Source organism: Protobothrops mucrosquamatus, unplaced genomic scaffold (genome assembly GCF_001527695.2).
Source record: "Protobothrops mucrosquamatus isolate PMUCROS unplaced genomic scaffold, P.Mucros_1.0 scaffold45, whole genome shotgun sequence".
Lineage (NCBI taxonomy): Eukaryota > Metazoa > Chordata > Lepidosauria > Squamata > Viperidae > Protobothrops > Protobothrops mucrosquamatus.
Window position 1 is genome coordinate 1,661,677 of NW_015386427.1, and position 24,198 is coordinate 1,685,874.

Genomic DNA, 24,198 nt, shown 5'->3' on the forward strand with positions numbered 1-24,198 from the left:
GCATTAATCCAATCATAATATGGTCTAGTGTGTCATGCAGACAGATCTAGTATATTGGAAAGCTAATAATGTTAAAATCTCCAGCAGGAGCACTTTCCAGAGGACTGACCTGATTATGGAAAATCTACATTCCAAGCTTCAGCACTCCAGACATTTATAGCCTTCAGATAGTGAGACAAGATTTTGGTACCATGTCCAGTGAGGCCCAGGATTGGGTAGAGTTGGGTATTATCAGTATATTGATACTACCCTGAACTGCTGGATGATCTTCCCCATCAGCTTCACATAGATTAAAATACTAATGTTTGTGGCATCCCACAGAGGAGCATCATTGGGTCAATTCCTCCTCCCCGGTTACCACAGAGTGGAACCAGCTGTTGAGGAAGGAATTGAACTAGTATAAAACAGTGTGTCTGATCTCTAGGCTCAGAAAATATTTTCATTTTGGTTCTGGCAAAGGTTGTTAATGAGATTTGTTTTTCCTTTTTACGATTCTATAGTCATTTAATTTGGGTAGGACTGGATGGAACTGAGTGTTTACTGGCCAGAAGGCCATCCTGATCCCATGTGGAGTTAGCAACAGATATTTTTTCTTTGGATCCTAAAAGAGAAACATCTGCCGCTAGCTAGGATTTAACTCTCAACCTTCCGAGTCAGAGGCGAGTCTTCATCACTAGGCCACCATGCTGCTTGTTGTTGGCAAAAATGACCGATGCTATTATGGAATTCTGTTTCATTGTGGGCTGGTAGATATTTGTCAGCTACATAGACTGAGAAGAGAAGGATTGGCTGTTGCAGGTTCTTTTCTGTATACAAATAATTAGATTGACATAAAGCATTGGAAACTTGGATAGTTGATTTTTTTTTAATCTCCCTTCAGTATTTGACAAGACTAAAACGTTACAAAAGAAAGCTTACAAAGAAAAAGGAATTGTACATTATAAATGCTTTCAACTATTTTAGAAGTTAATACCTTACTACTAACTCTGTAATTTATTTTAATTATCTATTTTCTATAAGCTGTATTCTATATTTTTTAAAATCCAATTTTGCAGTATTCTCATAATTTATATATAAGAGCGGTTCAACAAAAGAGTCAAGTACCAAAGGAGATTGTGAGCTTTCCTTTCCTAGATATAGTTAAGTGGTAGCTCCACAGCCATTTGTTGGGGTTGCTTAATTTGGATTTCTGCACTGAACAGGGGGCTGGACCTGGTGGCCTAAATAGCTCTTCAGCTCTATGACACTATGATTCACTTATGTAGCATATCTGAACTTTATATCATTAAAAAAAAGAAAAGAACATTGTATAGCCTGTTCAGCCTATCCATCTGATTCCATTATTTCTTAAGTTGCCTTTGAGGCTATTATTACAGGTACAAATAGGAGTTTTCAAACGAAAACTTCTGAGAATTTCTATCATCTCAGTTGTCATGCTTGATATCCTTTTTCCCACTTGATAGGAATGTTCTTTTTGAGTTGATCTGATCAATGTGGTCCATGGATTCCACATGAAAGTGCACTGCAGGGTTTTGTAATACAATTGCATTTTTTCTGTACTATTTCTCTTCCTTTCTTCTTCAGACTTTTTGCATCCCTAGTAACCTGTTTTTAGTACACTGAGCAGGGGCTCTTCATTGAATCATGTACAATGCTTGTTATCTTTAGCTTTTCTGACCCTTTTATGTAGGATGCAGAGAATTACTTGAGTAAAATATAATGTACTTCAGTCTAAATTGTCTATGTACATCATATTTTATAATTGAATTTTTGATGTTTGATCAAATCTGTAAGTGCTTTCTTGCTAGGTTTGTTGCCTATAGCCAGATCAGCAACAAATGTTGCTTCTTTTAAAAACTCACTGATCTCAAAATCTTAGAATTAATATGTCATAGAGACCATTTCATTGCCATCTCTTTTTCAGAATTACTGATTGATGTATATCATTACAATTTCAAAAACTCTATTATATGTGCTCAGTAGATTTCCTATGAGTAGGGAAAGAGGCAGTTTGCTGGAATTTTTAAACCAAATGCTGAATTAGTGGAATTTGAATTCCATCCATCTTTTTCAGTATAATTATTGTTCATCTCCTATTCATCCACGTTTTAGAGGTAGGCTATCTGTGGCCATAGGGATCATCAACCAAATTTCAATAGCCCTCTGCAAGCACACATTTCAGATTTCTATTTCCAAAATCTCCTTGCACGGAGTATAAGGGAAAGGAAAATGGAATCTTCTTGTAAGCCATTAAATTGCCATTAAAGTTACAAACAATTGAATCCTTCCTCTAAGATATTTTTATAAGTATAATATATGTGTAAGTATATTATTATATACTGTAATTTCAAAAGATATATTCAATGGTTGCCTTATATTTATCAGTAAATACCTATGGCACTGAACTATACAACACTGAGTTATATTAATACCCTTACTGTTGGTTTTCTAGTTTGATCCTTTGTCAGTTGAAAGCAAAAAAGCTGCAACAGTGGTACTGATGCTCAATTCCCCTGAAGAGGAAGTGCTATATAAAGCATGTGAAGCTCTGTATAAATTTGCATTAAAAGGTTTGTTCTTCTTTTATCATGTTCCACTTGTATATGAATGAGTACTAAATTTTTATATGAATTTTTCTATTTCTGTTTAATATTTAAGTGCCAACACTGTGTGAGACATTACATAGAGTTACATAGAGTAATACAGAACTATAAGTTATGGAAGCTTCTGACTTATAAGCAATCTCTTCCAGATAAAGAACAGCAAGGAAAATTGAATTAGATTATTATGGTTGATCTCATGGTCAGCCAGATGTTTAGACTGAATTTGGCATTTTTATTCACTTATTGAATCCTTCTGAAGGATCTGGGATAGGCCAATGTTTGTTAGTTTATATCCCATATTATTTTTATAAATAACACATTTCTAGTGTTGAATATAATTAGAATATATCTAATACTCCTTCCTCATTTCCTCACAAAAAGAACCCTGTGGGGTACATTGGGCTAAGAGAGAGTGACTGGCTCAAAGTCACCCAGCCAGCTTCCTTTCCTAAGGTGGGATTAAAACTCATTGTTTCCCTATTTCTATCCTAGCAGCTTAATCGCTAAACCAAATTGACCCTCTCTATTGTTGTTTGATGGTGTTAAAGCTATCATTGCAAGATATAAGCTATTGCAAGTAAAGCGTATTATAGTTTGTCATGCAGCCAGCCAGATGTTTAGACTGGATTTGGTATTTTTGTCTACCTATTAACCTAGAAGAGGGAGATGCTGTTGTATAATGGTGTTAAACATAACATTACATGGTGTAAGCTGTTCCAGGTACTGTAAACGTGCCTTTTGCAATTGACTGGTTATTATTATTTTTTCTTTGCACCCAAGGCATCTATTATTATTGGTATTATTTTTGCTTTCTTTTGCTCTACTTATTTTTGCAGATCTTTGCATTTTATATTTTGTTATTTTCTCCAGTTCTTTCTCTATTATCTTTTTATTCTGCTGTCTCTAGGTACTGAACATCCACTTTCCAGACTATTTTCTCTTTTTTATTGACAGTTTTAAATCTGGAGTGTTATGTGGCAGATACTCTGTTTGAATTTGAAAATCCCAGAGCACTTTAGCTTCTTCATTTTCTATTACTTTGTCTATTTTGTGGTCCCACTAGTTTTTGCTTGCAGGCAAATGATATTTCTTGCAGATATTTCAATGCACCACTGTTGCTACTTTGTCATGCTAATGTTTGTAATCAGTCTGTGTAATCTTCTTGCAGCAACTAACTAGGTGAGCCACTGTTTCTTCAGCTTATTATTAATTATTATTATTCATGCATATTATTATCATCTACATGCCTTAGCTAGATTACCGCTGAACCATTGCAGAGAAAAATGTGACCTTGACAGATACATATAATATTTTTTCTGTTTCAAGGTAGTTCATCCTTTGATATTGTTATTTTTGTCTTCTTCAGTCACTACTATTGTTACAGTAAATCTTCATTTTAAGGGAGTTTACTGGACAAACTGAGTTACCATTGACAAAAACTGTCTATACTAGTGTAATTCTGTGCATGTATACAATCCCATATGCCTCTATACACTTACATAAAATATCTAAAAGACTTGTGTAAAATGTATTCAGATTTAATAGATTTTTTTCTCTTTATGGACACTTTCCCCCCCATTGGTCTGTTAAATTGAAAGCTTACTATGTTATTATAATAATTATTAGGGATATTTGAAATTAAATGTAATTAACAATTGCTTTTTAGGTGAAGAAAATAAGCTGACACTTCTTGAACTTGGAGCATTAGAACCTTTATTTAAATTAGTTATACATGAAGATCCCACTGTTCGCAGAAATGCTACCATGGTAGTTGGAATCATGGCATCCCATAGTAAGTGTTCCTTTTAGAAACATGGTCAGTATTATGCATTGTGAAACTGTGAACACATATTAAACTGATGTAAACTATGAAATTGTTGTATGTCTAGTGTTTCTGCTAAGCAACACTAAAAATAGTTCACTGAGTTTAACAAAGAACTTTGAACTGTTCTTAGCTAAATGTCTATGGAGTTTCTCAGTCATCGAGGTCATGGTTGTCCCAAAGGTGCTTTTTCAAGAGGCCACTGGTCTTCATTGTTTTTCTTCGAAGATGTTTCGCTTCTCATCCAAGAAGCTTCTTGAGCTCTGACTGGATGGTGGGAAATGGAAGGATTTATATTCCTTGCAGACAGCTGGTCATTTGCATTCTTTTAGAGAATCATTGAAACCACTTGGAGGTTTATCTGTGTCCTCAGAGTCACCTGAGTAGTGCAAATGGGTGTGGAGCCTTCTTGGAACTACTTAAAGGACTGTGACATAGATGTCCTCTTTGACCTCTTCCCAACCAGCAGTCCTCTGTCCAAAATGTGAACTTTACTATCTTCAAAAGAGTGTCTTTTGTCTTTTAAATGCAAATGGACTGCTGAATCTTGTCCTGATGGGTGTGTTCTCCTGTGTTGTGCCATGCATTTATGAAGTGGTTGTTTTGTTTCGCCAATGTACAGATCTATGGGTTTTCATCTGTGTCAAAATTGAATAGCCCTCTCTCAGTAGAGGGGGAGGGCTATGATATCATCTATCTCCAGTCTAAAATACAGTCCTTTCAGCAGTTCCAAGAAGGCTCCACAGCCATTTGCACTACCCAGGTGACTCTGAGGACACAGATAAACCTCCAAGTGACTCTCTAAAGCAGCGGTTCTCAACCTGTGGGTCGCGACCCCTTTTGGGGTCGAACGACCATTTCACAGGAGTCGCCAAAGTCCTGGAGTTTTTCCTCATAGAATCCTTATGAAACGCAGTCCGGCATTTTTTTTTTGTTTTTTTCCCCTTTTTCATGAGTTGTGCTACTCCCTCTTATTCTATTGACTTCTGAAAGCCAATAGAATAGACTCTATTCAAGAGAGTCTATTCTATTGGCGTTCGAAAGCCAATATATTCTATTGGTTTTCGAACGCCAATAGAATAAAATCTCTTGAATAGAGTCTAATTCTATTGGCTTTCAAAAGCCAATAGGAATTGTCCAGGCTGTCTCTGCCCTGCTGAGCCCGCCAAAAGTCCCAGTCAGCAAACGTTGCTGCAAGTTGTCTGCAGCTAAGGCGAGCTTCCTGGAAGTTTCCACCCCTCCCTGCTGAACAACTACTAAATGTAAGTAAAAGAGGGCCAGGGGTGGGAGGGCCACCCAGGAGCGCCTGGGCCTGCCTGCTGCCGCACCGAACGGACGGTGGCCAAGGTGAGGCTAGCGGGGCAGCGGCGGGCGCTGGCAAGGTAGCTCGGCATTTTTCAGGTCCTCTTGCCTGGCTTCCGTCTGGGAGAAGCGCAGGGCCAAGGTGAAAAAAAAAGCCTGGCAAAATACTCTCCAAAGATCCTTCCTTCCTTCCTTCCTTCCTTCCTTCCTTCCTTCCTTCCTTCCATCCATCCATCCATCCATCCATCCATCCATCCATCCATCCATCCATCTCCTTCCCTTCCCCTTCAATCTCTCCTTCCTTCCTTCCTTCCTTCCTTCCTTCCTTCCTTCCTTCCTTCGATCTGTAGCGGGAGGTGAAGGGGGTGGGTGGGTGTCGACCAGAAGGGAACCGGGTCTGATAAGGGTGAAAGTTGAGTGAGGTTTTCCCCCTCGCCCCTCTCTCCGCCTCCCTTTGTGCAGTGGCGTCTCTGGCTGCTGCCTTCCCAGTCGCCGAGAAAGGGGGAAAAAAGAGCCGTGAGTGAGTTCCCCTTTCTGCCTCATTGCTGAAAGCTTTTTTTTTTTTAATGACCGATCGTTCAGAACTCTTCGGGGCTTGTTTGCACGAGCTTGTGGCAGATCAGTAAATAAAGGGGTGGGGGAGCCAAGCCGTTCAAGGCATTTGCACCCTGAACGTGTGGACGCTGCTTTCATGACTTGCCACCTCCACCTCCTCTCTTCCCGCCCTGCTCGGGCAACGTGCTGCTGCTGCTGGCTGAGCTGAGCTGCGGCGCCGAGCCAATCCCCACGCCTCCTGGTTGCCCGGCCGCGCTCTGCCCCCGGCCGCCCTCCGCGCCGCGCCGGAGCCTCCCCTGTGCCGCCCGTCGGAGGGCATCTGTGTGTGTCTCCAGACCTTACTGGACTACCATCCCCAGCAGCCCTAAAAAGCACTGTGGAATAGTGGGGAATGCTGGGAGTTGCAGTTCATCACCATCTGGAAAAACATGACTCTCCAAAGATCCTTCCTTCCTTCCTTCCTTCCATCCATCTCCTTCCCTTCCCCTTCAATCTCTCCTTGCTTCCTTCCTTTCCCCCTCAATCTCCTTCCTTCTCCATCTCCTTCCTTTCCCCTTCAATCTTCCTTCCTTCCTTCCATCTCCATCCCTTTCCCTTCAATCTCTCTCTCCTTCCTTCCTTCCTTCCTTCCTTCCTTCCCCCTTCAATCTTTCTTCCTTTCCCCTTCAATCTCCTTCCTTCTCCATCTCCTTTCTTTCCCCTTCAATCTTCCTTCCTTCCTTCCCCTTCCCTCCCTCCCAACATTTTTGAGCAAGGAAGAGTAAGCTTCTCCAGCGAGCATTGCTATATTGTTTTTGTGATTAATCACTATGCTTTAATTATGCTCAGTTCGTAACAATGAAAATACACCCTGCATATCAGATATTTACATAACAGATATTCATAACAGTAGCAAAATTACAGTTATGAAGTAGCAACGAAAATAATTTTATGGTTGGGGGTCACCACAACATGAGGAACTGTATTAAAGGGTCGCGGCATTAGGAAGGTTGAGGACCACTGCTCTAAAGAATACAAATTACCAGCTGTCTGCAAGGAATATAAATCCTTTCATTTCTCACCCTCCACTCAGAGCTGAAGAAGCTTCTTGGATGAGAAGTGAAACATCTTCAAAGAAAAACAATAAAGTCCAGTTGCCTCTTGAAAAAGCACCATTGGGTTTGAACTGTTCTATTATAATAACCTTGGTTCTGAAACAGAATTTTTTTTAAAAAGTTCTATGAAGAGAGACAAAAATGTACAAGACCTGAGGAGTTTACTGTCAAGTAAGTTGAGTATGCAACTTCTTTAGCCTAAGCAACACTGGCCTTTAAGAGCCCTATTAGAAGCTTCACTCGAAGAAGTGGGCATAACCAAGTTGAGAAAGTAGGTGAAAGCAGGGTGAAAACTGAACTTTATTTGGTGCAAGCTTTAATTTAAATTGAAAGTAATAAGTTGCATATTTCCTCGTATTTATTAATGTTGTAAAAAGCTAGCAGCAGTATTTGACAGGCTGGCAAAGTAATCAAGCTGCCAGGACATAAGTGGCACTAAATTGTAATCAGACAAAGGTGTTTGCTTATCAGGAGTAGATCTTCAGTTGGCAGAATAAGACCCCCAAGTTGAGATTTACCAGCATTGGATTTTACATGAGGTATATTTATGTCCATGTACAAATATGTAGCAGAGCCAGGAGAACAGAAGGAAGTGTACACATAGTGAAAACTTACAAAAAAGTGTTATATTGGCATTATTTGATGAAAAATATGGATTTTCAATATAGTATATTGAATTTTTAACAAGTATTTCATATCTTGTGAAATTATTACTGAAACCAAAGCACTATAAGATTAAGAGTACTGTCATAAATAGGATGATATCTGCTGAAGAAAAACTACATTACTTTAAAATAAATTCGTAAGCCATTCAAAAACTGCTGTTTAAAGGGGCATTAGTAATTTTGCCAAAATCAGTAATTGTCCTGATGGATTATTATTGTATATCTGATGCTTGGCAAACAAAAGATACATAATTCCATTTTGGAAGTTGTTTGCTCTTTAGTTTTATTGATTTCATGAAATACATTTTTCCCTGTCCACTGTAAGTGAAACGTAGTCTATTTCAGGCCAATCCTTTAATACATCTCCTTTATAGGATTAAACAATAGTATTATATCTGCATTATTAGTCATGACAGCATATTTTATCCCTTCAATTAACAGAATATATTGCTTTATGTCATTCATTATAGATGATGTGAAGAAATCACTACGGCAGCTTGATGTCACAAGTGCATTTATAGCTCGTCTGGCACCAGAAGGTAACTTGCAGCATCTTTTTGGTAAATCCTGGCTTCTCTTATTTGCTGGGGAAGTAAAAAAAAGTGAAAGTAGCAGCTGCAGCTGTATGATTGATGCCCCTCTTATATGCCAAAGCACACATTAAAAAAGGTGGGGCTTTAATCACATGGTGTTTCAAGAAGCACCATGTCAAGAAGCACCAACCATCTACTGTATATACAACTAAAATTCTTGTGTCTGTAACCTTTAATGGGGCAAAACAGTGCATCATACAGCAATGATTTTTGAATCAAGATACCTCAAATGGGCTAATTTACAGAATGTATCCAAAACTGGGATCCATGACTCCTGTGGGATTGAAATGCAGCAAATCTGTGGTCACTTCTGTGTTACCACACTGTTGTGCCACCGCCCAGATTTTCAGTAGACCAGTTCTATCTTAGCCTTCTGAAAGCCGGGTAGACTGCCCACCCTCCTCGCTTCTGGAGAACAAGTAGATCAAGTAAATCAAGTAGATCAGTCCTGTGTCATGGTTGCATCCACTCCCTTTTTTTTTGGCCTTGGCCTTTGGCCATTCTATTTCTCTGTTTAAATAAATATCTCTGAAACAATGATCCAATAAGTTGTCTACTGAGTACTAACATTACATTTATTTTAAGGTTGCAATAACAAAACTTTGCAAATGTGAAAGTACTTCTCCCCTTCTTTACTTTTAATTTCCAGAAAATTAGGGATGATCTTTTTTGAGATGATTCCCATGTCTCTTTTTCTTCTGTGGACTGAGATACCTTTTGCATGACAGTTGTCTTTGCTCCTGTCTCCCAAGCCATTTCCACATATTCATGGTCATGGCTTTACTTTTTAAGTTATTTTTTAGTTTGTTTCTCAATTTCTATCCCTGCGTTGAAAGACTGTCAGCAGCTTACCTAAAATATAAAATCAACATAACATACATGGTATAAGACTCTATAAAAACAATGAGCATAAAAATACAAAAATGAAAACAGAACCTTTCCATTCCCATTTGGCATATTTTTGTAGGACTGTAATCTTTTGGATAATTTTAAATAAATATATGTTCCCATTTATTTTTAAAATCTTGAAAATAATTACAATTTGGTTTTAATTGAGTTATCGACACTTTGCTTATAAAATGTGCATATTTGTTACTGGATAATGTTTGATCACAGTCAATTTTAAATATTTTGTAGAAGAGGTTGTCATCCATGAGTTCGCTAGCCTTTGTCTCGTACATATGTCAGTTGATTATAATAGTAAAGTACAAATATTTGAGCAAGGTGGACTAGAGCCTCTTATCCGACTGCTAGGAAGTCCTGATCCTGATGTTAAGAAGAATTGTGTGGAATGCATCTATAATCTAGTGCAGGTGATGTTTTGCCTTCATTTTTCATTAGAAAATAATGTCTTCTTCTATAAATGAATCTGATATTGATGTTGATTTGTTTGATCTGCATTTTATTTACCCAACTTTTCCTGCCATCTCATTTTCAAACATATCCTCCTCCTCATATCTCCTCAAACTGGCATGGGCTGGTTTGCTTGATGAATTCCCCCTTCTACTTAACACAACTGATGTCATTATTTTAATCCATAAGACTGTTGATTGTAAATTAGTTAGGAGGAAAATAAGAGAGCTTATAAGAAACATGGAGAAACATTCAGGTTTCTGTTTTCCATCCTTGGTAAAAATATGATTAATGCTATCGCTATGCCCACAGATCTGAATCTGCTCACAAAAGTTTTACTGCTTTCAAATAGCAAGGGCTGGATGTCAGATGTCTCTTGAATGAATTAGGGTGATTTACTAAATGGCAAGTCTCATTGATTCTGATTAAATTTGTTAATTAAATGTGTGTAGCATAGGTCAGAGCATGATCCATTTAAATGTCTATAAAGGAAATAATTTTCAGTAGAAGAATGCATACAATCTATTCTCTTCATCATCTGGAAAAATGTTTAAGTTCTATGAAAGGCTATAAAATGTCCATTTTTGAGGGTTTGGAATAAGAAGTATTATTTTTGCATTATTCTTGCCTAACACATAATGATTTTGCACCTTTTAAACTCTTAGTAAATGATTTTGACAGCTTCTTTTCAGAAGGGGGGAAGGTTATTGTAATTGGTTACTTTCACAATCAGTGTTAATGTCACCATAGGCTGGTTAGCAAAAGAATAGTAAATTGGTAGGAGAGCTCTTTTCAAAGTCTAATAGCTCAATCTGCAATCCAGTGAAGCTGAAACAGTGGGACTTAAGTTACTTTAACTCTCCTGATTTAAATGGTACCAAATTGGCTTAAATCCAAGTGCTCCAATTGAACAGGGTTGTGGACCAAGTTATAAGTGAATCAAGTCTGTAATGAATTCAATTCACAGTTCAATCTTTTCTAGGGCACCAGAGCATGTCTTTATTCTGAATCACATTTTGCTGTTTCCATTATTTGGCTACCTATCCTTATTGTTAGGTATATCAGGACAACTGCACCTGGTGCTTGTTTAAACTGATAAATGAAATTGTATAGAAAACTGCACAGAAAAAAAATGTCTTTTTTAAACTTAAAACTAGTAACTTTTACTATTTTAATGTTGCAGTCAGAAAAAAGTTTAAATATTTAACAAGGCAAGAAAGTAGAGATATGAAGATGTATAGAAATATGAAATGATCAAACTGCATTTCTTTTATTCCTCTTGTATCAATATACTAGAAATTTTCTCTGGTAAAGTTTATCATGTATAAATTATTTGTAAGCTAAAAATGTTCTGAGTTTTGCTCTGTTTAATATATAATTTATGACAGATGGAACTCAATATTTGAAATATTGAAGAAATATTTTTAAACTGTATTTGAGCTAGCTTATTCATTTTTAACAGTCATAATTGTACTGTGCTTTATATTGTTCTTCTCCAATCACATTTTTATTTGATATTTACATATAGGATTTTCAGAGTCGTGCTGCAATACGCGAATTAAATGTAATTCCTCCTTTGTTGGAACTTCTGAAGTCTGACTACCCAGTTATTCAGTTGTTAGCACTCAAAACTTTAGGTGTCATTACCATTGACAGAGAAACAAGAGTGATGCTAAGAGAAAATCAAGGATTAGATCATCTTTTCAAGATACTGGAAACTAAGGTATCCTTTAAAACATCATAGATATGAATTTTGGTTAGTTAATCAATTCAACCTGAAGAAATTGCATGTGAAAAAAATGCAGTAGTTAATATGAAAGTTAGAAAAATCGTTCTTGTACACATAAGGAACTATGTCTTTAATGACAATACTTTTGTTAAAAGGGCAGTTTGGGGTTTTTCTTGGTTAATTAAGAAGACTTTTGAGTTTGAGAAGATATTTTATTTCTTTAATTGATTAAAGTAATATTGTCAACTAAACTAATTATAAATTGAATGGAATACAGGTAATCAGATTTTCTTGAGATAAAGTGAATGCTTTCTAATTATATGGAATAATATTCTCTTGGTTTCATCAGGCTAGAGAGGATTCTAGAATGAACAGTATTTGCAGACATCAATATTAGATCCATACATTTGGGATATCTTCTCAATGTGAGGATCATTTAGCTTAATATTTTATAAAATTTTATTTGATTAATTTATATATTATACAAAATCACCATATAATTTATTTATGAGTATATGTGATTCATTAGAATTATACAGGAATTTTATTGGCAAACCATGATGTGGCCTAATGTTATGTGCGGATATTTGTTTATTCATATCAGAATTATCACAATTAAAATAAGGCATACTATATAAGGCATACTATATAACATAACATTTAAAGTATAAAATACAAGATTAAAATATGCACAAATCTTGCCCAGAAACTAGTAACATTAATTGTGTTCTGTCGTGCTGCCATGAGGTCCTCAAGTATACACTGATTGGGGCACAAAGAGCAGGTATACATATGTGTTGTTGTCTGCATGTCACCACTATTGCAAAGAGCAGTAGCAACCGGATAGCTCCATTTGTTCAGAGTGTCTCTGGATCTTGTACCCATGTGCAGTCTATTCAATGATTTCCATACTTCCCAGCTTTTGTCAGACCCAAGTGCCAGATCCTCCATTGGTTACATCCAGTGTTGGTTCTTTGTAGCTTTCCATAGATCCAATCTGCTTTCAAATTCTTCAAAGTCTTCGGTCAACCTAAGGAAGCTTTTCTTGGATTTTAGTCTCTGCTGAGCAGGTTGTAGGCCATAGAGAGGATGTGATCTAGAGGTAGACGATTTAAACCTCTCTCTGTATGCTGCTGCTTCTCTGCAAACAGCAGGCGGGGCAATGGCGGCTAGGTGGTAGATCTTATCTAGAAGGGTAGGTTTAAAGCATCCAGTAATAATTCTGTTAGCTTCATTCAGAGCAACATCAACTTTTCCAGCATGTATTGATTTATACCAGAATGGGTAGGCATATTCACCTGCTGAGTAGTAAAGAGTAGGATCTGTTGTCTGAAGGGCCCTTGGTCTGGCAGATCAGAATAGAGCTCATTAATTTATTGAGGATGTTATTTCATCCACTAACCTTCAATTTAGTGTTGGTACAGTGCTGTTTAAATATTAGGTATGTCTAGAGTGGCTCCTAAATATTTAGGGCTGTGTCAAAGCTCCAATAATGTCCCCTTCCATATAACATGCAGCTCTTAGCAGCCTGCTTATTGTGAAGATAAAAGGCACATACCTGTCTTTTTGCTAGATTTGAGCTTTACTGGTTATTACAACAGTATCAATCCACCACTATTAGGGCTTCAATTAAACATTTTTCAACCTCCTCAAATGTTTTTCCCTGTATAGCCATTGCTGGATCGTCAGCATACATATAATTGTTAGTATCTTCAGGGAGCAGCTGATCATTGGTGTAAAGATTAAAAAAAGTTGAAGCCAATATACTACCCTGTTATAAACCATTCCTTTGGTTCCTCCTTCTACTTCATCTTCCTTGGAACTTCACAAAAAAACATATGGTTCTGAAACAAATTTCTGATGATATTTGTAAATTTAAAATCTTTAGTCATATCATAAACTTTCTGCTTCAGTCTCTTAAATACAGCCTGCTGTGGAATGAAAAGGGGTTCTACAGTTATAGTGAAGTTATTTTGTATAATTCTTTCAAAGATTTTATAGATATAGCACAAGAGAGAAATTGGATGGTAGTTCTTAGGATTATTGGCCTTTAAAACGGCTATAACCTTAGCCTTTCACCAGATACTAGAATCTTACATTGTTCCAAGCATTCATTAAACATTTATAGTAGCAACTGTCTTGCTTTCAGTCCATATTGCTTTACCTGTTCAATAAGGATGTCATCTAAATCAGCAGCTTTCCGTGGCCTTCCCTTCCTTATAGTTTCTCTCGGTACTTCTATAATAAAGGGAGATGACAAGTTGGTCGTTTCATCTTCCTTATTTCTATTTCTTAATCTTGTGTTTTGATGGCCTTTGATCTGGGTTGCCATTCTTAAGAAGATGACTGATTATTTGGTCTGCAGTCACATTGGCATGATCTCGAGGGCAAGTTGGATTATTATTCAGGTGGTCAACAGTCTCCATGCTTTGTGGCTACTTGTGCTCAAGTCCAGTTCCTCTATTGTTTTAATCCAGCTTTCTTTGTAGTTTAATGTTTTATTGATTTTTAAGAATTACAGTCTTTAGTGCTTAGTAAACAACATGTTGTCTGGGTTCACATATTTAACATTAACTTCTTCAATATAAATCTATTCAGTACTGCACAATCCAGTATTTTTTCCCTGATCCTCCTTTGTTCCCCATATTTTTTTCCATTTTCCCCTCATTACACAGTTACAATTCTTGGTACTATTGATGTATACAAAATTAGATATAAACATCTTCATGATATTTTACTAATATCTTCTGTTTTTTAAATCTAAATCTCGCTTTCTTTTTTTGCCAAGTAGCTTTCCAAGCCAAGGCAATTAAATCGCCCAGAAATTTTCTTTCTATTTTTGTGAAAGTTGCTTGTCATGAGGAAGACAATTTAGGTAGGGTATTTTTGGGGGGGAATTCCACCCATTTATATTCCTTAAGCAACTCCCACTTTCCTTCTCCCTCACTTTCTCTTTTCATTTTTTGTCTCCCAAATTGTAACATTTCCCCTGACAGCTCTATATTCCATTTTAAAAAACCTTCCTTGTCATCAGGTGTATTTTGCATACCTAAGAGGTAAAGGGTCTTTTGCATTTTCATTGTTATGGGTAAGTCTTGCAGTATTTTATTTATATATGGTAGTTTATATTTCCCTTCTTTTATCTCTTCCATCTCTAGGTCCATTTCCTCTGCTTTACCTTCTGATTTCTGGTTTGTTCATACTTTCTAGTTGTAGATTTAATTTGGAGATTTGCTCATTTATATTATCTAAATTATTTATAGTCTCATTATGGTTTCTTTTATGTCCACTTTGTGTGCAACAATTGTTTGATGAATTAGTTGCAGCATAGAGTATATTTCCTTCTGAAAGGTATTTGTTTTTTCTTGAGGCATTATTCCTGGAGATCCTCTAGTATCACCAGTCTCAGTAAGAGTAGAACAAAGTTTTCTCTAGTTTTCTGGTCTTTATATGTAGCCTGTATAATCCAATAGGTTCCAAAACATAGGTCCAGTCCTACAAGCAATATTTTATAGTGATCCTTTGTCTCAGGTATCCAAAAATTGTCAGTCAGGAAAGGTTGTAATCCACAATGTTCAAAGAGTTCAAAATGTTCAACCTCCCTGAAAACAGCTCAAAAGTCTCTCCCACCAGATGTAGTCAAAAGTCAATTTTTTCTTTCTCTCCCACTAGCTCTTGAGATTAAAAGTCCAAGCTCTGTAGGTGTTTATAGTCCAAGAGGGTCAGGTGATAAGGATGCCAAAATATTTTCCTTTATTGCCAGCTGTTCTCCCTTAAGCTAGGAATCACCAAGCAGTTAGGAAGCTAGTTATAGTGCTGTACTCAAATCCACCACTAGATGTCATTCAAAATGCATTCAAAATTCCTTGGCTGATCCTCAGTATGTCCTCTCTGCCAGTGCAGGTGGGTGGGCCAGTCTCATCCAGGTAAAATAGTTCCTCAAGTAGATTGGACCCATGCCATGCAGGACTTTAAGAGTGATGAACACCATCTTCAATTGCACGCGGAAGCAGATCAACAATCAACGCAACTTGCAATGGTGTAGCATGGACCAATCAAGGGGCCCTAAGAACTGCCTGTGCCACCACACACTGCATCAGCTGTAGCTTCTGAACACTTTTCAAATTTTGGGAGAACTTGCCAAATGTTTTGCTGCAATTAAGGTATCCTGTCATGGCAATTTAGTTTACCAGACCAGTGTTTTTATATACGTAAATAATGATAACTGCATTATGGGAATATGGTATACCATAATATGTGGTCAGAAAACAGTAAAATCATAATTTTAAACCATTGTATAATATTGATTTAATATCTGCATCTTTTTAACTTAAAGGAATTTAATGACCTACATGTAGAAGCTCTTGGAGTTGTGGCAAATTGTCTTGAGGATGTGGATACTATGCAACTGATCCAGGAGACAGGGGGTCTCAGAAAGCTACTGGCCTTTACTGAAGTTTCCACTCTAACTGATTTTCAGAAGAATGCCGCAAAAGCTATTGCTAAAGCAGCCGCTGATCGTATGTCATTACTGAAATTCCTGTGACTTGAGAAAAGCCTGTAAAGTATATGAATGTCCAGTTAGTGGTTCCTTTTTATGATTAGATGCCATTATTAAATCTTAAGAGTTTGACTGAAGTCTCCTAAAATAAGAGTCAGTGATGCCATATCCTACATCTTATTAGCTTTACAATGCAGTGATATACATTTTGATAAGACTGCAAGCATATTCTGTCATCCCACTTTAGCACAAGAAAACTTTATTGCCTGAAATTATCATTCTGTAAGTCAGGAAGAAATGCTGGATCAGTTATTCTGGTACCTGCTAAGGAAGATTCTTTCAAAGTTCATAAGGCACGAAACCAGTTGTCTTGCTAATAGTAAGGTGGGCACTCTCTTCTGTTAAAGATCCAATGTCTTTATTTCTTGGAAGCAAGTTAATTAAGTAGCTTTTATATTTGAATATTATGGAGTAAACCAAAGAGCAACCATGTCAAATGTTATATATGCCCTGCATTTAGATAAAATATATGTAAATAGACAGGTTGATATAAAAAGCATGGAGAAACACTCCACACAATGATCTTCCCCGTCCTTCTCCTTTTCCCCCTCTGCTTTTTTACAGATATTCACATAATGGGCTTACTTCAGAATGGACAAAGTTAGAATGATATGGCCCATCTTGAATATATCTTAAATCAAGCCACTGAGTTTTCTTGTAAATCGTCTATCCCTCTGTACTTGTCTGTGCACAAACACAAGGCATTCAGACAGTTCATGTAAAATACTGTAACATCCACTTATTTTTCAGAATGTACATTCATTTGTTTGTAAAGAGGACATGTGGGTAAAAAAAGTTCTCACAAATAAATAGTTTGTTATTGAACTAAATAACTTATCCCAAGATACAGAATTTGTTTCTGAATTTTCTCTTAAAAATATTTTTCCTTCACAAGACTGATTTTTATTATCATTATCTAATCTGAATAAATTAAGACCCAGACATTTTCTTTCTAAAATATGACTTGCCTCAAAATATCTTATAAATTAATGTCCCCAGGGAATTAACCTCTTCATTTTATCCTTTTGTAATGATCTATTTTGTAATTCTTTATTTATATGACCAGTTCACTGCTCCCGAATTCACCATGGAATTCTGAAGCATGCAGACTGGATGGAAGTATCTTGCACTCAGCATGACAATGCTGTTTAAATATGTCTCAGAGTGGCATCTATATTGTGATTTGTCAAGCTGCAGTTGAAGCACAGCAGTGCCATATAGCAAAATGTAATAATATAGAGAATAATGTACTTCTTATTGTCTGTAATAAGATTCTTAGTCCCTCAAGGGATTCTTATGACATAAGCTGTGACAGACTTAGACAGTTCTTATTTTAACCATCTCTTGGTTATTAGTTATTTCTAGCACATCTCACATTCTTATTTTAATTTATGTATATTTGTTGTACACAATTTCTAATGCAGGAAACCTTTTTGTCCTCTGTATTTTATTTCTTTTTCTCTGCTGCCTCCTCTGTTGGGTAGCCAAGTTGAATTGTAAATTTATTTTTAAGAACTAATCATAGTCTAGTTAAAGCCGATATTAATGGACCAATATATGTTTATTATTATTATTTTATTCTACTACTTTATTTCTGGGAAATATCACTATCCACATAGATCTTCAAGCTAATAAATATTTTAGTTTTAGTTTTTAATCACAAAATTGGGGAATAAAGAAGCTAATTACATAAAGTATTTTTTGAAAAATATTCCCAGAACTTACTATATAATAAATGAAATAATAATAATAATAATAATAATAATAATAATAATAATAATAATAATAATAATAATAATAATAATAATAATAATAATAATAATAATAATAAAGTTGGAAGGGACCTTGGAGGTCATCGAGTCCAACCCCCTGCTCAGGCAGGAACCCTACACCATTTCAGACAAATGGCTGTCCAGTTTTCAGTTTCTATATTTTTGCTATATATAAAATGGCTAAGCCCAACAGAAAGTTCAAGACTTTAATGCTCTTTTGCCAGCGTATTTTCCAAGGAAAGCCATCCTGACTATAATTCTTTTAATTTGATGAATGTTGATTAAGAAACATGATCAAACAGTATTTCACTAGGCTTTCAGTTATACTGTCTGTCTGAGACCATGTACTATTTTTATAAAATTGGAGGGAGGGAGACAGATTGAGTGAATGAGTCTGATTTTAAAAAATGCCTTTTGGTTTTAGTTTTAATACACATAGAATTGTTTTTAACCATATTTACTTGTTTGCTTTGATGTGAGGCTGTAGTGTTGCAAATACCTTTATAGTATTGGTGTTCTATCTTCCCACTGACAAATTTGACTGAATAGTAAGCCATTAAAAGATTATTATAATTAAATGTATAGACTAGCTGTGGAAGTGACCATTCATCATCATCATTCATGCCCCACCTTTCTGCTCATAGGAAAATTTTATGTTGCAATCCTAAGGAAGCTTATTTGAAAATAAGTACAATTGAAATCCATGTAGCTTACTTCCAGATAATACTATCATACTATAGCAATTGTTAGTATTAGTATTAGTATTAGTATTAGTATTACTTTTATGAAGTGGTATCCAGCCAAGTTTTACTAATATTCAGTCCATTCTATATTCAACTGGATGTAATATTTGGGGGAATTTCAGTCTCATTCCTTGGAAACAATGTGCTATCATCTTAACATCACTAAAAATCTTAGTTTTTCTGTGGTGTTAATTTTCTTTTAATCCTATTAGTTATTTTATTAAGCTTGGAAAAAGTTAACCTTATTTCCTTTTGTTCACATTTTAGAATCAAAGCAATGAATATTTCAAATATCTTTTTATCATGACTGTTCTGTACAAGAAAAATGAGAATGTAATATGTACTTTTGTTCCAGATACCAAGAAACATGTAGTATAACTTGCTGTATCAAAATCAAATGATTGAAGAATGGAGAACCCTCTAGAGACCACTTCCAGGGATTACACACAAGTTTGGCAAGCATCAAGCCAGAGGCAAAGTCTATTATGAGTCAAGCCAATCTGTAATCCCAATTAATGCCCTCTCTAGAGTACTTGCTGTTAAATATGGCTGCTGTGGCAAACCTTATTTCTGCTTTCTTTTGTCAGTAGTCTTATGTAAAACAAACACCCAGTAAAATTCTCTATTAAGTTGCATAGAAGGTAAAATTATCTGAGCAGATGAAGTAGATAGGCATCTAATTAAAAATATATTGATTTATTATAATGTACGAAATAAATATTTTAAACTAAAGATAAATTTTCTTTTAAGAAAGCCATTTTTTTCCAGTTCTAGAATTAATGTATTGGTTCATATTGCCAAACTGTCGAGTTAAGTGTGTCCCCGCAAGCATCCATTAAAGACTGCCCAGGGGAAAGACAGAGAAATTTGAGATATGCCATCAAAGGTTAATTAATAAAGGAACAAATGAGGACAAAACCATTGAGATGTCCTGAGAATTCAATTGAACTATAAATTAAAACAATGCATCAATAATTTAAAAGACCCCAAAGTATACTTGCCACCAATAATGGCCTATTTTGTGTCTTTTTCACCAATATAACATTTCGGTCATGATGAAAAGATTTTAAGAGCTACTTGTCCTTACTATATCTTGAAAATGGAATAATGCTATCAAAATCAATTGAATAAATTATTTTGCCCAAAAAGTATCCTTCCTATAGTTTAAATATATTAAATGCAATAATTAATAATTTAATTTAGCAATTATGGTTTTATATTTTGATATAGCAATGAATTGGAATTAATAAAATTAATAATATATAATATTTACATTTTTTATTTAAAATGTTAAAGCTAAACTTTAATTTTCAGTCACGTCTCAGAAGAAAAGTAGATGTGCTTCAGGATATTTGTATGCTTAAATTAAATTAAATGAAGCAGCACTGATATAGAAATATCTGCATTTCTCATAATATCTTGCATTCTAGAATATTTTTTAGGTTATGTTTACTGTTCTTCACAAACTAAGCTAAAAGCAATAATGCCTTTCTAGGCATTAGCTAGGATATGTACCCTTAACAGTAGCACTGAATTATCCACATTCTAATAGTGTATGACATGGGATGGATAGGGAGCAGGCAATCTTTGCAATTTATTCATCACATTAGAAAGAATTGTGGGTGGCAAACCCACTCGTTCTGATCCTGAATGAGTACAGAATTGAATTTGACTTCATTAAACATATCAAGAAAAATGTACCAGTATAGTAATGTTAAAGTATACTATATTCACATAAATGCTTATCATCAGATGATGGAATTGAACATATTAACAATCTTTTTATTTATTTCTGTTAGTCTGGACTTGCATGGAGAATAAAGAGATTTGAGAAAGAGGAATAAAACACTTTTTAACCACTCTTCCATTGTGTCTAGTCTGTGCATTAATTTGATTAGCTCTGCAACTGTCAAATACACAGTATCTCTACTGTAAGAATGACCTTTTAATTTCCATACACATGGCTCCTGTTAGCACTAATTGAGTGGAAGCATTGTAACCTAGTGAGAATAGATCTGAGAGGTACAGATACATGTTTTGTTTAAAGTGGACATAATATTTAATATTACAAACCCACTTACTTAAAGCTCCTGATTAGAAATATATCTTTGGTAAGATTATTTCTGCAGACTTCACCATGTTTGAAGCTGTTTAAAGGTGATACTTCAATCTACATTAATATAGTAATGTTAATATTTGCTGGCAACGATATCTGCACAGAAATGAATATTTTCTACAAAAGTACAATCTTATTTAACTGAAGGTTGGTACCTATCATGACTTGTTGTTCTTCTTTGTAAACAGCTGAAAACAGAAAAATCCTGAATGAACAAGAAGTTGAAAAATGTCTTGTCACTCTTTTGGGAACGGATAATGAAGGAACAAAAATAGCTGCTTCTCAAGCCATCTCTGCTATGTGTGAGAATTTAGCTAGTAAACAAACCATTGGAGCTCTAGGTAAATAGTTATTGTGACAATGAAATTATGACCAGAAGAAAATATTCACCAATTTACAATGTTTCCATAATTAATTTAAAACTGCCTCTATACATTTTTCCTCTCTTAGGAATTCCCCAGCTCATTCAGTTGCTAAGCAGCGAAAATGAAGAGGTAAAAGAAGCTGCTGCTACAGCTCTGGTTAATCTAACAACTGCCCATCTTGCCAATGTAAGGTAAGCTCGAGATGAATAAAGAATTGTTAGACACTTTAATCAGGAAATATATTTTTCTATTTATCTAGTTTATTCAATTGCTAGGAAAGTTGGCATAGTGCTTTGTTACTTTTATTTCACTTCACATGTCATCTCTGCGCCATTTAATTAATTAAGCATGACTGCAAGCTTGTTTTTATTAGTGCATTAATAAAATATAACTTTATTATTAATTATATTATAATTTTAGTTAGGGTATGGGTGTGTTTTTCTCATGAAAATTTGCAGTCTTGCATGTTTGGAAAGTTTGAAAAGCTAAGCACAAAAAGTAAAAAAGGGGTCCCTAGAAATGTTTTGCTAAGGTGAGTTACTTTGGAATCTCCCTTTTCTATAACAGCCATGAATGTATAGATATTGTTTTAATGCTAACCAAAATTTAAATATTAACAGTCTAATCCAGCCTACTAGAAATTTAGACTCACCAAAGGGCATTAAAGAGCATGTTGTTAAGATTATTTGCTAAATATAAGTAAATGGATGGATTCACCTAGTTGAAAACAAGATATCTAAATATTATGTTTGCTCAAGGAAAAAAAGGATGTTATTAGTATTTCTATCATCAAGGAAGTTTGGCTGTAGTGCAGATATTTATTCAATTGACTGAATTTTATTAGGTACCCATCAGTATATGCTGAATATACTTCTGTAAATTTATCTTTGTAAAATGCATTTAGTTGCTTTTTCAAAAGTTTGAAGCTTCTCTAATTACACTCTGTGACTTATTTCACTATTTTAAGATTCTTTTGGTTGATTAAATGTAATCAGAATATTTGACTGTCAATTGGGCAACGTTATAAGAAAACTAATAACTATAGATTGGATAATCAGGATTTATGTCTGGTATTTCTTTTAGATACATTGCTTTCGCTTGCTTTAATTGGCATATATTTGTGGGCTGAAGTAGAAAACATCATGAAAACAAGTCAGCATGTAGATTCACATATGCAGACATTTTTCTCTTCCATTTACAATATTTCCTTCAATACCAAATTTGGAAGGGCTGTTTTCACTCAATAAGAAAACCACATCTAACTTAAATAAACATTCAAATGAGCAAGTAATCAAACTTTTAAAGGATATAAGGTAGTCAGATTTGCAAAAGGCTTCTTAGACTTTTGCAAATAATAAATAAAATGGAAAAAGCGACTGGCTTATAATATTCCATGAAATGGTCAAGCTATAATGTATTCAGTACATTACAAATTATTCATTCAATTCTAATAACCACTGACATTAATTTAACACCACTAGTTGAAATATCATTCATTTTGTGTAGACATTGTCTACTCATCCATTCTCTGGAAAAATGAAATAGATATTCTCTGATAATCCTTTCTTATAATGGCAGTTGTGGCCAGCTTTTCAACCAGCTTTATGCCTCTAGGGCTTTTCTAGAATTGCTCTTCTCTTCCTTACAGTTAGAAATTATTGCAAACTTGATTGATACAACCTTTTGAGAATTCACCTATCAAAGCAATTCTCTAGACAGTGAATACATGTAGTTTCTTTTTCTTTTGTAATCACATTTGAGAAAGAAAAAAATTTGGTGCTTAGCTCCAGCAATTGCTAATTATTAAAATCTTTTTATATAGTAATTTTATTAAAGATTACAATTATATCAGTAAAAACTAATACAAACTAAAGAAATAAAATTATAAAAAGAAAGAATAAAAGATGCAGAATAGAAAAAAAATGGAAAAATAAAATAAATACTGTACAGTAAAAGAAAAGAAAGAAGGTAACTTTCTACCTACATCACAAGCATAAATAATTTAGTAAGTTGTCACCTTCTCTTAAATAATAACAAATGATCTTCCCATATCCTATCTATAAATAATCAAACAGTTTTGATGTTAGCACCTTAATCAAATAAGCTAATGTTATATCCCTTCCTTTTACTTCTAACATTCTTAGTCTTTAATCCCTTCAAATATCAATCTTGAACTTGATTTCTTTTTCTTTTTTTGTTTCTTCTCACAAAACTATTGAAAACTTAATTTAAGACACCTCAAAAACAAAAGCATTTTTCCATGGGAAGGATTCTTTGTAATTAATTCCAAAATCTTATTTCAAATTTATTTGGACCATTAGTTGTTTATAACTTTCCAAAATCAAAGTTTTAATCAACCTTTTGATTTGACAAAAAAATAAGTTCTTAAATTTGTTAAACTGTCAACTGGAGCTATAAAACTTTCAATACAATGACTTGTACAGCTGTAGAACAGTTAGCCGAGCAATTTCCAAAAATAATTAGGAAGGAAGTATGCTAACTTACTATTCTTTCAAAGGCATTAATATGTTTTGAGCAAGATGGTCATTTCCTCTAACCAGCTGGAGATTTCTATCTCCTTTTGAGGAGTAGCCATCTGGAGCACTTGTTGATAATCTTGAATCCTCTCCATGTCTGGAAAAGAATTATCGAAGAGTTGGTGTACTTGCCGGCCATACATTCCACTGCATTTGTCAGCTCCACTTTTCACAGAACCACCGTCAGTCTGCCATTTCTTCCCTGAAAGATGCTAATTACTAGAATCTTGATGTCAGGAATATGTTATCATTTTAAATCTAGGAACTTTCTATATGTGTGTGCTCCATGATCTAAAAGGGTATGAAATTGTAGTAAAGCCATTTTTCTTTCCATATCTAGCATAATTTGTATATGCCAATTTTTAATTCTTGCTCTACCACAGAGGCA

General features: G+C 35.0%; 1 protein-coding gene across 1 annotated transcript in view; it reads left to right on the forward strand.

The window, feature by feature from the left end:
- ARMC3 (armadillo repeat containing 3) overlaps window positions 1-24,198 on the forward strand; it is a 69,988-nt gene that overhangs the window by 14,139 nt on the left and 31,651 nt on the right. The window contains exons 3-10 of the mRNA XM_015811567.1: window positions 2,453-2,570; window positions 4,270-4,395; window positions 8,512-8,580; window positions 9,772-9,947; window positions 11,516-11,710; window positions 16,053-16,236; window positions 21,097-21,249; window positions 21,359-21,464. Of these exons, the coding sequence (XP_015667053.1) occupies window positions 2,453-2,570; window positions 4,270-4,395; window positions 8,512-8,580; window positions 9,772-9,947; window positions 11,516-11,710; window positions 16,053-16,236; window positions 21,097-21,249; window positions 21,359-21,464 (1,127 nt within the window). The remainder of the gene's footprint in view (window positions 1-2,452; window positions 2,571-4,269; window positions 4,396-8,511; window positions 8,581-9,771; window positions 9,948-11,515; window positions 11,711-16,052; window positions 16,237-21,096; window positions 21,250-21,358; window positions 21,465-24,198) is intronic.